Source organism: Ochotona curzoniae, unplaced genomic scaffold (genome assembly GCF_017591425.1).
Source record: "Ochotona curzoniae isolate NIBS_2020 unplaced genomic scaffold, NIBS_Ocur_1.0 contig_2981, whole genome shotgun sequence".
In the NCBI taxonomy this organism is placed as follows: Eukaryota; Metazoa; Chordata; class Mammalia; order Lagomorpha; family Ochotonidae; genus Ochotona; species Ochotona curzoniae.
Genome location: NW_024465672.1, coordinates 20,504 through 34,551, shown reverse-complemented (window position 1 = coordinate 34,551; position 14,048 = coordinate 20,504). Strand labels below are relative to the sequence as shown.

Here is a 14,048-nt window from a genome sequence, read left to right as displayed (position 1 = left end):
CTAACTCACCTTATCACATAAAACACAAGCACATTTTCACATAGCATCAGTCCTTTTATTTTTTATTCAGAGCACCCTTGGGGACAAGTATATGGTAAAACAAAACAAAACAAAATGTCAGAAGTCTTTGGATGAAGCATTCAGGCTTCTCATCATTTTGGCTCTTGCCATGTCTCCTGCGCAGCCAGTCAAATCAAAGATGCCAGTCAGTATGGAGAATCTTCCTATTAACAATGGAAGTGGACAGTCCTTTGGATTCATCCTCTATGAGACTTCCGTCTGCACTGCAGGCCATCTGTATGTCCATGTTGAAGATACAGCACAGGTGTGTATTTCTGAGTTGCTCTGATTGGTCAGGATAAGGTTTGGCATACCTCTGTCAGTGTGGGAAGGTATTTAGTTACTGGTCCACTTTACCAAAATCTGATGATATCGACAGCATCTGAAATGCAGGGGACATTGGGGATACAAAGAGAAATCCTTTTTTTTTCCTGAATAAACTAAATTCTGTTGCAACCTGATAACATTCAGGCATTCATGAGCTCCTTCATAAAAACCTTCTTTTGCCTAAATAATAACCATTCTCCCCCCTTTCTGCACATGACCCTGTAAGTATGACATTGGCTTTTGTTTTTCAGGTGTTTCTGAATTATACAATATTAGGATTTCTAGATAAGAAAAGGCAGGAAGTGGAAATTCCTGAATCTACGGTATGTGATTATAGAGCCAGGAAATACTCTCCTCAAATGCCAATATGACTGGGTACTCACACAGATTTTCACATTTCTCTTGACTACCCTTGGCTCTCCTGCCTTGGGACCTTAGCTGGAAGAGTGAATGGCTACAAGCCTAAGGCAGCTACTAGTCCCTGGTCCATGAGGACCTATGTAGGTGTTTAAACATGAATCACATTTCCCTGTTTTGCCCTGAGTCAGTCATCAATCCCTGTTTGGATCTCTGATCAAAGGCAAGTCTTAGCCAGTCTTTCATAATATGAGCAGCAGAGCAGAAAGGAAAAACTGAGCAGTGAAGAACACAATGGCGGCCTTACGATGAAGGGTATACTTTGGGGTTCTGGGAACTTTTCTTTCATTTGCTTATCTTTTTATCTATAACTTGGGGAAAAGTATGATTCATAGAACTGTGCTTGATGGTGTAGTCTCCATGAGCTTTTTTTTTTTCCAAGCAGGACTGTCAGATTTTGAGGATTCTGGTGGAGAATGAAGGTCGAATCAATTTTTCATGGAAATTACAGGAAGAAAATAAAGGTGGGCTCTGGTCTTGAGAAGCAGGCTTTAGCTTCTTTTCAATTGCTTGAACGTAATATTGGGTGCATTAGATTTGCGAGGAGGAAATTAACTTCACAGAAAGGTGATACCAATACCTTATAATGCAAGTGACTTCTCATTGCTCTGGATTGCCTAGTTCTTCAGGGCAGGAGAGTGAAGCTGCTATTAAGTGCTGGCTTGTCCTGTCCTAAGTCCCAATCTCTTTTTGGGATTCGTAGGAAATGTTTCATACTAATTTGTGAGCCTTAATTCCTTTAGCCACAGAATTTCAGACAAATGTCTCCTTCTCGGTTGCTTCCTGATCCTGATGGCATCTACATGCTTACATTTCTTTGCTCCACTCTAGAAAATGTCCATGCTTCTCTCACATTTCCTTTCCTGCCTTCAGGAATCATTGGACGTGTTCGCCTCAACGATGTTTTCCTGAGTAATTTCACCATTTATTCTCTTGAGATGAAAATGGACTTCTTCAATAGGTATGTTCATTCTTATTCCCAATAGGTATTTTTAAATGTTGGTTGCCTTAGTTCATGTTCTTTTACTATAATGATATTTTGGAAGCTAGGCTGTTTGTAAAGAAAATAATCCTGAATGTACAAGCATATGGGTCTAGCCTAGAACTGACTATAGCGAGGTACTCACGGTGCACAGCAGCACGTGTAGAAGAGACAAATAGAGAGCTGGATATCCAAGCTCATTGAAATAATCCACCTTGTAGAACCAACATCAATTTCTTTTGAAGTTAATGATACCATCGTGTAATAATCTCTCACTAGGACCCAGCTTTTAAAGAGTGTGGCACTTCATTTTTGCACATTAGAGAACAAGATTCCAACATATGGAAAATTGGGGAAGACTGGCATTCTTTTTCTGGCCTTCAAAGGTCACTATCCTTGTCAGAATGTGAAGACATTCACTCCCTTTTGATAGTTCCACAAACCTTAACTTGTCCCAGTACAAGTCAGAAGGGCAAAATGAAAAATCTATCTGTGACTCATCTGATGGCAAACACTTTCCACCGGTGAATAAAAAATTACTTCTTGGGCATAATCATGAGATGGTGTGAAGATCAGGGCTCTTATTCCCAAAGAGAGAAATCAGAAGTAGAAAGGAGTCACAGGCTCCTAGCAAGACCAATGTGCAACAAGGCATACACAGTGAAAATTAAGTCAAGTGGTCTATGCACACTGTGCTGAAAGGTGTGGCCTCATGACCTCAGACAGCCCTACATCTGAGGACTTGCTGCTCTCAGCCCAAGTGGCTGATCTGTCCTGCTGGCTTTGTGTGCTAGTGCTTGTAGCTTTCCCAGAGCTGTGTTGCATGCTGCTGTTGGCTTTGATGTTCTGGGGTCTCGGTGCTGGCTATTCCTCTACCTGACTCCATTAAACATTCCGATGGACATTTTCATGCAGTGGCTCCCCTTTGCTTTTTGTATGTGACGCATCTCAGGCTTTTGTTGGGAAGCTTAGTGAAAGCTAGTATGTTCTCTAATTGCCTTGTGCAACTTCAGAGTTAACATCACATGAATGCTGTCACAATTTTATGCTTCCTTCCTTCAGAGTGGCACCAGGAGCCATGTCTGGCCATAGAGTGCTTTGATGGACAGCTGGGAGCTGATTCCTAAGATGGCCTTAGGCTGAGCATGAGGAGTGGCCTAGCCCTGCTTCCTGGAACTGTGCGTCCCTTGCAGGCCTCTGGGCCTGAGATGGGAGACACATTGGAGTATTTCTGACATGTCACCTGGGCTTTTGTCCCATTGTTTTGAAGTAAAGTACCAGACTTCTTTGTATCTCATTTCCTTAGCAAAATGCCTCTGGGTGCTTCTTCTACATTTTTCCTCCATTCTTGTTAGCCAGTCTGAAAATGTTCTAATCTTTGACTGTTTTGTATTTGATTATGAATTTTGTCTTCAATTTGAGTTTTTCCTCCAATAAGTGGACTTCGTTGATTAAATGCAATCAAGCAGTGGCTTGTACACTTTGTTGTGCACAATTGTTCTCACTCAGTGTTTCATTAAATTCAGACTTCCAGGAAATCCATGGGCACAGTTCAGCCAAATTCTTGCTATTTTGAGACAAGGGTGCTCTTGTATCCTGGTTTATATTTATATTGCTAATTTCCACTGGGGGCTTTGTCAGCATAACCTTTACTATTTTTTTCTGTTCTTATTACTACTAGTACCATGGTGAAAATCAGTTAACCAACCTTGCAGGTGTGATAATCCTTCCCTGATCTTTGTGTCTTCTGGGTCCATGCCAGCTCTCTCTAACTCCTTTAATCATACCAACCCTTTCTAGCCTATTCCAACAAAATGTTCCAAGACTACACATACATAATTTCAATGCCACTTCTGCGTTTTCTGTTCTCTTTATATTAACAACCCTAGAGCGGGGTACTTATTTCCTAACTCTTCTGGGACAAAATACCCAAAGCTGATTTTAAAAAAAGAGAACTATTTGGGTCTCAAATCTGGATACCCAAGAGCATATGGTCAGGTCTGGTAAGGCCCTCATCATGGGAGGTTTTAGGGCTCATATCCTCAAGGCTCTACTGCCTGGTGGGGGCAAACTCACACTGTGGCTGCACAGCATTCCCTTTGCAAGTGAGGAGCCCGAGATCCAAAGGGAAGACATAGACTCCAGTGACCATGTTTCAGAATGTGAAAATATACAGCAAGCACCCTTGTTGCCCTTGGAATACTTCCCATCTCATTGAGAAAGAATCCTAGCCCTGGATGGCAATCTAAGGGCAGTATTGAGATGAGAGCCAGAATGCTTTTTTCTTCCTCTCCTGTATTGGATGTTCACAGGATCCGCTCTGCAACTTGGAGACCTGCTGCAAGTATTCCTCTGGGGCCAATTTTCTGCAAGGGGATCTTGAAGGCTGGTTCTTCTCCCAAGGACACATTCCTGAGCCTCCCGGTAAGCAGGTCCACCTCTTATCTTCAAGCACCAGCACACCTGTGTGTGTGTGTGTGTGTGTGTGTGTGTGTGTGTGTGTGTGTGTGTGTAAATTATCTCAAAGCAAAACCATAGGATTTCTGGTGGGAATACTTCCCTTTCTACTTTCTTTTTCTTTCTCTTTTCTAATCTTGAAACTGTAATCTATGGAACACATAAGCCCTTTATATTGATAAAATTCAAAAATATGAGAAACTAAAACAAAAAGGGGAATGAGCTGAAAAATGTTCTTCTTTAAATCCTTGATGTTTTACCTAATCTCCAGCTCTGAGATCGTAACACTGCCTACAGTTTTTTTATGTGCAATTTTCCCTAAACACAGCACACGCACACACTTTTCTCTCTAGAATGATACCATAAATTACACTCTTCAACTTGTTGTTGTTGTTGTTTGGAGAGGAGAGCGTATCTTCTAGGTATAAACAAATACAGAAATATAAATCTAGAAAATGTGAATGAACTGATCCACAAAGTATCCCACTTAGTTCTCATGGAGTAAAATAGAAATCAATGATTAGGATTCTTTATGATAGCTGACTTCTTTTCTCCAAAGCTAACTACCAACTTAAATCCTAAACTCCAGCTCAGCACTTTTCAAAATTAAATCATAAGCATGAATTCTTTTATAATATGCTGTTTAATGTATTGATTTTGCTTCTGTAGTGATTTGCTAAATTTTAGGAAACAGTATATCCAAGTTGTTTAAACATGGTATTTTGTGAGAAAATTTGTAAAGGTCAATTCAGTTTTTTCAAGGTTTAAAGTTTTCCTTATTTAATTTATTATTTTCTGCTTTTGTCAAGGCTTATTTATTATTTTCTGTTTTCAAGTTAAAGTTTTATTTATTTACTTTATATTTCTGTTTTCAAATTTCTTTTGAAAGATGCAATTGTGAAGTTACATATTTTTTAAAGTTTTACTTATATAAATTGAAAAAAAATCCAGATATGTCACAATATAGATTTAGAATTTCAGTAGAACTTCCCACTCGCCCCTCCTTGTGTTTCCCCCTGCCCTCCTCCTTACTTCCTTGATTTTCCTTAATTTTTATTGTGTCATACTTTCATTTAACTTCACAATTGCACGTTTAACACTACTTTAAGTAAAGATATCAAAAGCCTGTCAAGACTGAAATTCTGCGGTTTGATGATTGCTCACAGCATTCCTCTGTCTTGTTGAGGAATCGTAGGATGTTTGGCCATTCCTGAAAGTGTACTGGAGTTCATGAGTCTCCTTAGATATAATAATCTACACATGTTAGTGCAATTTAAATTATTTTAATTTCAATTTTATTTAATGTTATTAATTTTAGTCAATGTTCATATTCAATAAATAAAATTCTGCACATATACTGATATTGTTGAACTTAGTTGTAGCAATGTGGGTTAATTTCTGAGATCTTTGGTCCATTGGTCTGTGAGTGACTTCCACCAGTGGCAGGCTTTTTTGGTTACAAATGCACCATATTACATCTTGAAGTCTGGTGTTTTGATGAGCCTTGCTTTCTTTACATTGTTGTTCTACCTACTTTGGATATCTATGATGCAAAGTGAATTTTAACATCATTTTTTCTGGAAATGCAAATGATGCCACAGGTATTTTGATTGGGCTTGCTTCGGATCATATGATAGTATGGAAAGATTCTATTCCATGAACATGGGATATTTTTGTAGTATTTGATGTTTTAGTCTATTTCCTTATTTAACATTTTACGGTTTTTATTGTGGAGGTCTCTGTCATCCTTAGTTTCACTTATTCGGAGATATTTATATTTTTTTCAGCTATTCTATGTGGAGCTGATCTTATTAGATTTTCACCATAGAATTATTTGTGTATACAGAAGTTATTTATTTTGTGTGCTGATTTATATCCTCCAAGATTACTAACCTTTCTTATAAGTGATCTTATATTTTCTTAGAAGAATTTTAGGTCTATATAGAGAATCATGTCATCTGGAAACAGGAAAATGTTGGCTTCCTCCTTTACATTTATATCAGCTGAATTTGTTTTTCTGGCCCAATGGATCTGGCTAAGACGTTCAAGACTGTCCTGAATAGCAGGGATGAATGTTGGTTCTGGACATCAGCAGAAATGCTTCCAAACCTTCCCCTTTCAATATGACATTGGCATTTTATGTTTTTCATATATGGCCTTGGTTGTGTAAAGAAACATTCCTTGTATATCCAGTTGGCTTAAGGTTTTTTTTTTTTTAATCATACAAGATTGTTCTATTTTACCAAATGTGTCCTCTGTATCTATTGAGATAATTGTATGGTTTTCTTCTTCAACTTATTAATTAATGTTACATCTATTGATTTGCATATGCTGGATCATTCCTGGATATCAGAGATAAATCCCACTTGCTCTCAGTGAATGACCTTTCTGATGTGTTGCTGGATTCAGTTAGCTAGAATTTTGTTGATAGTTTTTACCCTTGTTTTTATCAAGGATATTTTTTCTTTGTTGCATATATATTTTTTTTTTGCTTTTGGAATTAATATTAGGTGAGTTTAGGTGGATTTACTGCCTGTCAGTTGTTTTTAATAGTTTGAGAACTACAGTCATTTCTTTTTGAGAACTTTGGTGAAATTCAGCCATCTAGTACTAGCCTTTTCATTGTTGGGAGGTTCTCTGTTACTGATCCGATATCGCCATAATAATTTGTCTAGCTGGGTTTTCTATGTCATGCTGACCTAATTTAGGTAGATTTTATGTGTTTAGAAATCTATTCATTTTCACTATTTTCCAATTTGTTGACAGAAAGCTGCTTGTAGCAATTCCTAATGATTCTTTTTTATTATCTGTAATGTTTGTTGTTATATCTCCTTTTATATGTCATCTTTTATTTGTATCTGTTTTCTATGTCTTTTTTGGGTTTGTTCTGCCAATGGTGCATCTATTTTGCTCATATATATTTAAAAAATAGTGAATTCACTGGTGTTATGTATACTTTCTGTTTCAATTTGTTTTATTATTTAATTTTAAGTATTTTTCTTTTATCTATTTTAGGGTTTGATTTGTTGTTTTCATGATCTTTGAAATGCTTGAATAGATAATTCATTTGATGCCTTTCTGATTTCCTTTTAAAATATATTTGTTTTATTATTATTATTTTTATTTAATTTGGTTTTATGACATAGTTTCATAGGCTATAGGATTCCCCCAACCCCTCCCTGTGCCCTCCCCCAATGGTGGATTCATCCACATTGTTGCAGTATTATAGTTCATATTCAGCAATGATTCCTTCATTGCAGGTGTGGACCATGCAGAAAGTCCAGCATCTTATTGTCCAGATAAATTCAACAGTTTCCTTGGGAGACTGTCTGTGGTCTGAGTGTAGAGTTGCCAGAATATCATCCCGATCAATTAAAAGCCACAACATAACATCAACAATTTACAACATTATGGAGTTAATTGATATGGTATTGAGTGACCAATATGTTAAAAAAATGAAAGTTCTTAACCGTATCCTGTGACTACTTCATTGACATTTCAATTTTGGTTTATACGCGACTGGCTGCTATATACCTTAGAATGGTTATATTCAGCTGTCTCGTGTCTATTTTCATTTTTATATATAGCAGTTTATAGCATTGAAGCATAATCTTTACTGAACTTGGTGAATTTTAGGATAGTCCAAACTGGCTTATAACTCTAACTAGGCATATGTCAACAATTGAGGCACAGAACAGTTTTAGGAAGGATGTGCAGAGAAATCTTCAATACATTAGTGAGAAGTAACTCATCTTTGTGTCCTAACTAGTAAGGTATATATGAGTCCAAGCTGTTTCCTGTCTGATTCTAAGCTTTCCTTATTGGTCTTTGTCCATCTAATCTAATTTTTGTGGGGGTGGGAGGCTCTGGAGCGACCCTGATTTGATTTCTTTTTATAAGCACTATTTGACATGAACTTCTCTCTTCATACTGATTTTTCTGTATTCACTAAGTTTTCACATGTTCTGTCATGTTCATTCATATATCTTTGTTAGTGAAGGGTTCCTTGTTTAGCAAGCAGATGTTTCTTGCCAGTCTGTGTCTTTAGATTGGATCATTTAAGACATTCGCATTCAGAGTTGCTGCTAACATGTAATGAATTGTTCCTCTCATTTTCCATGTATTCTCATTGCTTACTTTGGATTTCAAAGGTAGTTTTTTTTTTTTTTAAGATTTATTTATTTTTATTGGAAAGGTGGATATACAGAAAGGAAGAGAGACAGAGAGGAAGATCTTCTGTCTGATGGTTCACTCCCCAAGTGACCGCAATATCCGGTGCTGTGCTGATCTGAAGCCAGGAGCCAGGAGCTGTTCTGGGTCTCTCACGTGGGTGCAGAGTCCCCTGGGCCATCCTCGACTGCTTTCCCGGGCCACAGGCAGGGAGCTGGATGGAAAGCAGGGCCTCTGGAATTAGAACCTGGACCATAGGGGATCCCGGGGTGTGCAAGGCGAGGACCTGAATCACTACGCTAGCACACTGCGCCCTCAAAGGTAGTTTTACTAGGAAACTTTCAGTTTTCGTAATCTTTCTTGATGGTGGTTATTCTCTGTTTTTGTGTGTAGTGCATCTCATTTTTAGACATTTCTTTTTGTTAATTTTTTTTCATGATGTGGTTTTGTAGGTGTAGGGATTCCCCCCTCACCTCCCTTTCCTCCATCCCCATTCTCCCCCCGAACTCTTTTGTTTTTAAATTTTATTTATTTTTATGGAAAAGCAGATATACAGAGAGGAGGAGAGGCAGAAAGGTAGATCTTCTGTCCATTGATTCATTCCCAAGCGGCCACAACGGCTGGAACTGAGCCAATCCTAAGCCAGGAGTCTTTTCCGGGTCTCCCATATAGGTGCAGGGTCCCAAGGCTTTGGGCCATCCTTGACTACTTTCCTAGGCCAGTAGCAGGAACTGGATGGGAAGTGGGGCTGCTGGGATTAGAACTGGTGCCCATATGGGATCCCAGTGCATTCAAGGTGAAGACTTTATAACTGCTATGCTATCACGCCAGGCCATGCTCCCCTCACTCTTTTCCCCCGTATTATTACATGTATAGTCCTTCAGCAAGAGTCACAAGCCCAACATTCTGCTATGCAAGTTTATCCTGGCCTTGTAGGTGTAGGCAGCGGTAGAAGTTCCAGTGTCATATTGTCAAGGTACCGTAAACAGTTGCACTGTGAGTCCTCCTTTATTCAGGAGCAGAGATGCATTCAACAATATATCTTAACTTCCTGTGATGTTAGTCTGTGTTATATAGTTCATCTGTAAGAACATATGTATATACATGTTCCCTTATATATCCACTTGGTTTGAATTTTGCATGAATGTTGCCTTCTACCAGAGAGAATGTATGCTATTTTTATTTTGGGGATTGACTTACTTCACGGAACATAATCGTTTCCTGTTGGCACCATTTTGTTACAAGTAATGCAGGCAAACCAAATCCAAAAGTCACATAAATAGATCATACATGGTGATCAGGCAGGATTTATCCAAGAAATGCATTCACAATCGAGAGACCTTGTCAATCATACCAAGAATAACAGGACACAAGGCCTAGGTTCCTTTCCATACATACACAGAAAGCTTGCCATAAGATTCAATGCTGTTTTGTGATAGAAACATCCACAAGTTAGATATAGGAGGTATGCATATCAAAAATCATGGACACTTTGTGACAAAGCAATAGCCAATATTGCAGTAAATGACTAAACATTTAGAGCATCTCTCTTCAGATCAGAAAATGTTGCTACTTTTTAAAATCCTCTTTGTCACTGTTATTGGATGTAGAATAGGGAGTTTTAGCAAGAGCATTTAGGGAGATGAAAGAAAGGGCTTTGAAATTGGAAATGAAAGTTCAAATGGTCTCTGTTTGCACATAACGTTATGCATACAAAAACCTAAACACTCCACCAGAAAGTTATTATAGTAAGTTGCAGATTACAAAATAAGCATACCACAGTCTGTAGATTTAATACATTAATGGTGAACTCACTGTAAGAAAAACTAAGGAAGAGATTTCATTCAGAATAGCCAGAAAAAATAAAATATTTAATGATAAATTTGCCTAAACAAATGAAATCTTTACTATGAAAATGAAGAGTTAAGAGATCAAGGAAACAAAAAAATTTTAAAAATGTTCTTTGCTCACAGATCAAAAGTTAAGCTAATTAAAATGTATTTATTACTTTGAAAAATCTACAGATTCAGTGCAATCCTTATGGATACATAACATCTTTACAAAATTAGGGAAACAAACTAAGATTTATAAAGAGTCCCCCAAAACCCAGGGTGAAACTGAGCAAGAAAAATCAGGCTGGAGGAATCAGTCTCTTCCTTCAAAACTCTAATAATGAAACCAGCATGGTAAAGGTGTAAACCCTGAAGACATAGGTCAATGGAACAAATAAAGACAAGAAATATCACCATCATTTTTCTAGCCTACTGATTTTTGACAAAAGTGCTGAGACCATACATTGGAGTAAGGATAATCTTCAGCAAATGAGGTTTACAAAACTGGATGCAGATATGAAGAGAATCAAATTATTTACATGCAACTCACCATATAAAAAAATCAACTCAAGGTGAATCTTATTTTCATATTCGTCAAGTCATTTTACGGAGTTTTGTAGGAACATTTGGTCAAGTGACATTTAAGTCACAGTTCTATTATTGCCATTTTGATACTGTTTTCTTTTTTCTTTGTCTCTTTCCTCCCTTCCTTCCTCCCTTCCTTCATTTATTGTTTTCCTTATTTCTTCATACATTATTGTCTTTAAATGTAGTCAAGTGAATTATTAGTGACATACTTTAATTCTTTGCTTTTATTTTTACTATTTTTTTTCTGGCTACCAAGAAGTTTACAAAAGCTTCTTTAGAATATAACAAGTTATTTTGAAATAAGAACACAAAATTGAGATTAAAAAGGAGGGCCCGGCATGGTAGCCTAGAGGCTAAAGTCTTTGACTTGCAAGCCCAGGATCCCATATGGGACCCGGTTCTAATCCTGGAGGCCCCACTTCGCATCCAGCTCCGTGCTTGTGCCTTGGGAAAGCAGTAGAGGAATGGCCTAAAGCCTTGGGACCTGCACCCATGTGGGAGACTCAGAAGAAGCTCCTGGCTCCTGGCATTGGATCGGCTCATCTTGGCCACTGCAGCTACTTGGCGATTTGTGTGTGTGTGTGAATCAACAGATGGAAGATCTTCCTTTCTATCTCTCCTCTCTGTATATCTTTTGAATAAAAATAATAAGCCCCCAAAATGAGATAACAAGGAATATACAAAAGAATCAAGTGTTACCAACTCAGAATATCATCAAACTGGAACTGAAATTTAAGAAAGAAAGAAAGGATTTACAGAGCAACCAGAAAAAAATGTGAATACAAGATTTGTAGTTTGAACCTGGTACAATGGCTCAGTGGCTAAATCCTTACATATGCCAAGATCCCATATGGGCACCAGTTCATGTCCTGCCTGCTCTACCATCCAGCCCCCTGCTTATGACCTGGGAAAAACGGCAGAGGAGGTACCAAAGCCTTGGGATCCTGCACCTGCATGGGCACCTGGAAGAGGATCCAGGCTCCTGGCTTCAGATTGTCTCAGTTGCAGACATTGTGGCCATTCAGGGAGTGGACCAGCAGGCAAAAGAGCTTGCTCCCTGTTAACATGCTTTGCCAATAAAAATAAGTAAATCTGTAAAAAAAAAAAAATGTGGTTTGCACCAGTTAAGCAAAGCACATGTCATTGTTCAGTAAATGAGGGCCTTTAGTTCCAGGAGCTGTCAGCTTGAAGCCTAGCTGCAGCTGTCTAGCTTGCCTTCACCATCCTCAGATTTGAGATAAGACTTTTGCCTGGACTGAGGGTATGGGGGAATCTGTCCCAGGATCCCATTCAGGGCATAGAACTTGTCTTCCTGGGGATGAGCAGCATTTCAAGCCTTCCCTACCACCAATAACCAAGGGCATAATTAAAAATTTCTCTGTTATTCAATTTTTATTCCTTTAATCTTACTGAGCTATGAGTAGCTCTTCTCTATTTTTCAGAAAGCTCTTTCTGAAAGGAAGGCTGGTCCTAACCACCCGGATGGTTCCTTAGTTTCTTCTCTCTGTTCTTCCTGTATTCCTGCAATTTCTCATGCTATTACTTGTTGATCAGTAAAGATTGTCTAGATTTTTATCAGTAGCATTGTTCACCTCTGGTAATTAATACTTAGAGGAAGGAAGAACGGTACCATTATCTACCTTGCTCATTCCACATACGTTTCTCTTTTATTCGTGAGCAGCAGGGCTGGATTTCTAGATTACATCGCATTCTAAACTCAGTACCAGTTTTCATTGTTGCAAAGCACCTCAGTCTTGCTTTCCTCTCCCCAGATGCCTTACATTTTCCCGTGCTTGAATGAATCCTGTCCTATGACTCTTCTCCATTGTTTTTAGGACTGGAATAATGGCTTTGTGTTCATCAATGGACGGAACCTTGGACGATATTGGAACATCGGACCCCAGGAGACACTTTATCTTCCTGGTGTCTGGCTTCATCCAGGAGATAACGAGGTGAGGCTACTGAACCCTTACCTAGTGATGCACAAAACTTCACATTGACCTTCATTGCCCAAATGGGAATCTCTATTTCTTGCTCATCATGTAATAAATAGCTTTAGCCTTTCTTACTGTTGACCTTTTTGTTGTTGTTGTTGTTGTTCCTAGATTATACTGCTGGAGAAATTAGAGGCCGGCACATCAATCGAATTTACAAATAAACATGTTGTGTAAGAGTGTTTTTAAAATTGTTTCTGAGGAAGAAGACATCTAGTTGGAATTTTTTATAACAAGAAAAATGCAAAAATGATCTAGAACCAATGAGATCTAAATGTGCTTTATAGTGCACCTGCATGTACCTGTTTTCAGACTTTAGAAGGCTTCAGCGTCATTAATGACAGGATTTTCTAGTGAAAATTTATTGCTCATTACTTGCTTATTCTCTAATCGAATGTGCTGTCAAGTCAGCTATGAATAAAAATAAGATAAAAATTTTATTCTGCTTCATGATATTCAAGTGGACAAATGGGTGAAGGTCTCCAGAGTGGAGGAGAGTAGTGGTGCTGTTGTCCTCATGCCAGGGACAGTACAGAACCTCATGACTGGCAAGTGTGTGTGTGTGTGTGTGTGTGTGTGTGTGTGTGTGCAGGCGTGCACCTGATATAGGAGCAAGGATGGAGAGAACAATGAACAATGGACAGAGTCCCTAGGGATTTCTCTGCAAACGTACATAGTGGAAAGTTATCAGAGAAGACAGTGAAATTTGCTACTTCATTTAAGATACGTCCGAAGCCACCGTAGAGCCCTCCATGTCTTACCTCATTAGTTGACAGGATGTAGTCAAGACTTACTGAGACTTTTCACATATTTGTGATTCATATCAGTAATCAAGCCATTGTCAAATGGTCATAAGAAGCTAAAAAGTTCTTCTAAACAAGATACAGTACTTGCTCGAAATTCAAATGATTGTATAATAACAAGTGAATGATATTTTAGTAAATATGGTTCTGTGGTAGGACTTAAGATTATTTAGAAAATACTGGTACCTACAATAACGAAGGAATCACCTTTAGAAATGACAACAGAGTCAGATTACTTTCTCTGTACTTCCTCAGCTGCATGGCTGTGTCACTGAAGAACTGGACCATGTGGTCACTCAGTTCTTGCATAAATATTGATTCTCTGGGTGTGTAGCTTCTAAGTTAGGAACTCTGTGGGACTAACATGAAAGAGAAAAACAGCTTATGCTGCTGATGATGACATTGCAGTTCAGACGTG

The 14,048-nt window shown here is 38.4% G+C and overlaps 1 protein-coding gene across 1 annotated transcript in view; it reads left to right on the top strand.

Annotated features, from left to right (window-relative positions):
• LOC121155658 (beta-galactosidase-1-like protein 3) overlaps positions 1 to 13,267 on the top strand; it is a 49,109-nt gene extending 35,842 nt beyond the window's left edge. Inside the window, exons 13-19 of the mRNA XM_040979097.1 lie at positions 185 to 325; positions 639 to 710; positions 1,190 to 1,268; positions 1,678 to 1,765; positions 4,099 to 4,210; positions 12,669 to 12,785; positions 12,939 to 13,267. Of these exons, the coding sequence (XP_040835031.1) occupies positions 185 to 325; positions 639 to 710; positions 1,190 to 1,268; positions 1,678 to 1,765; positions 4,099 to 4,210; positions 12,669 to 12,785; positions 12,939 to 13,004 (675 nt within the window). The 3' untranslated portion in view covers positions 13,005 to 13,267. The remainder of the gene's footprint in view (positions 1 to 184; positions 326 to 638; positions 711 to 1,189; positions 1,269 to 1,677; positions 1,766 to 4,098; positions 4,211 to 12,668; positions 12,786 to 12,938) is intronic.
• Positions 13,268 to 14,048: the final 781 nt, after the last annotated feature.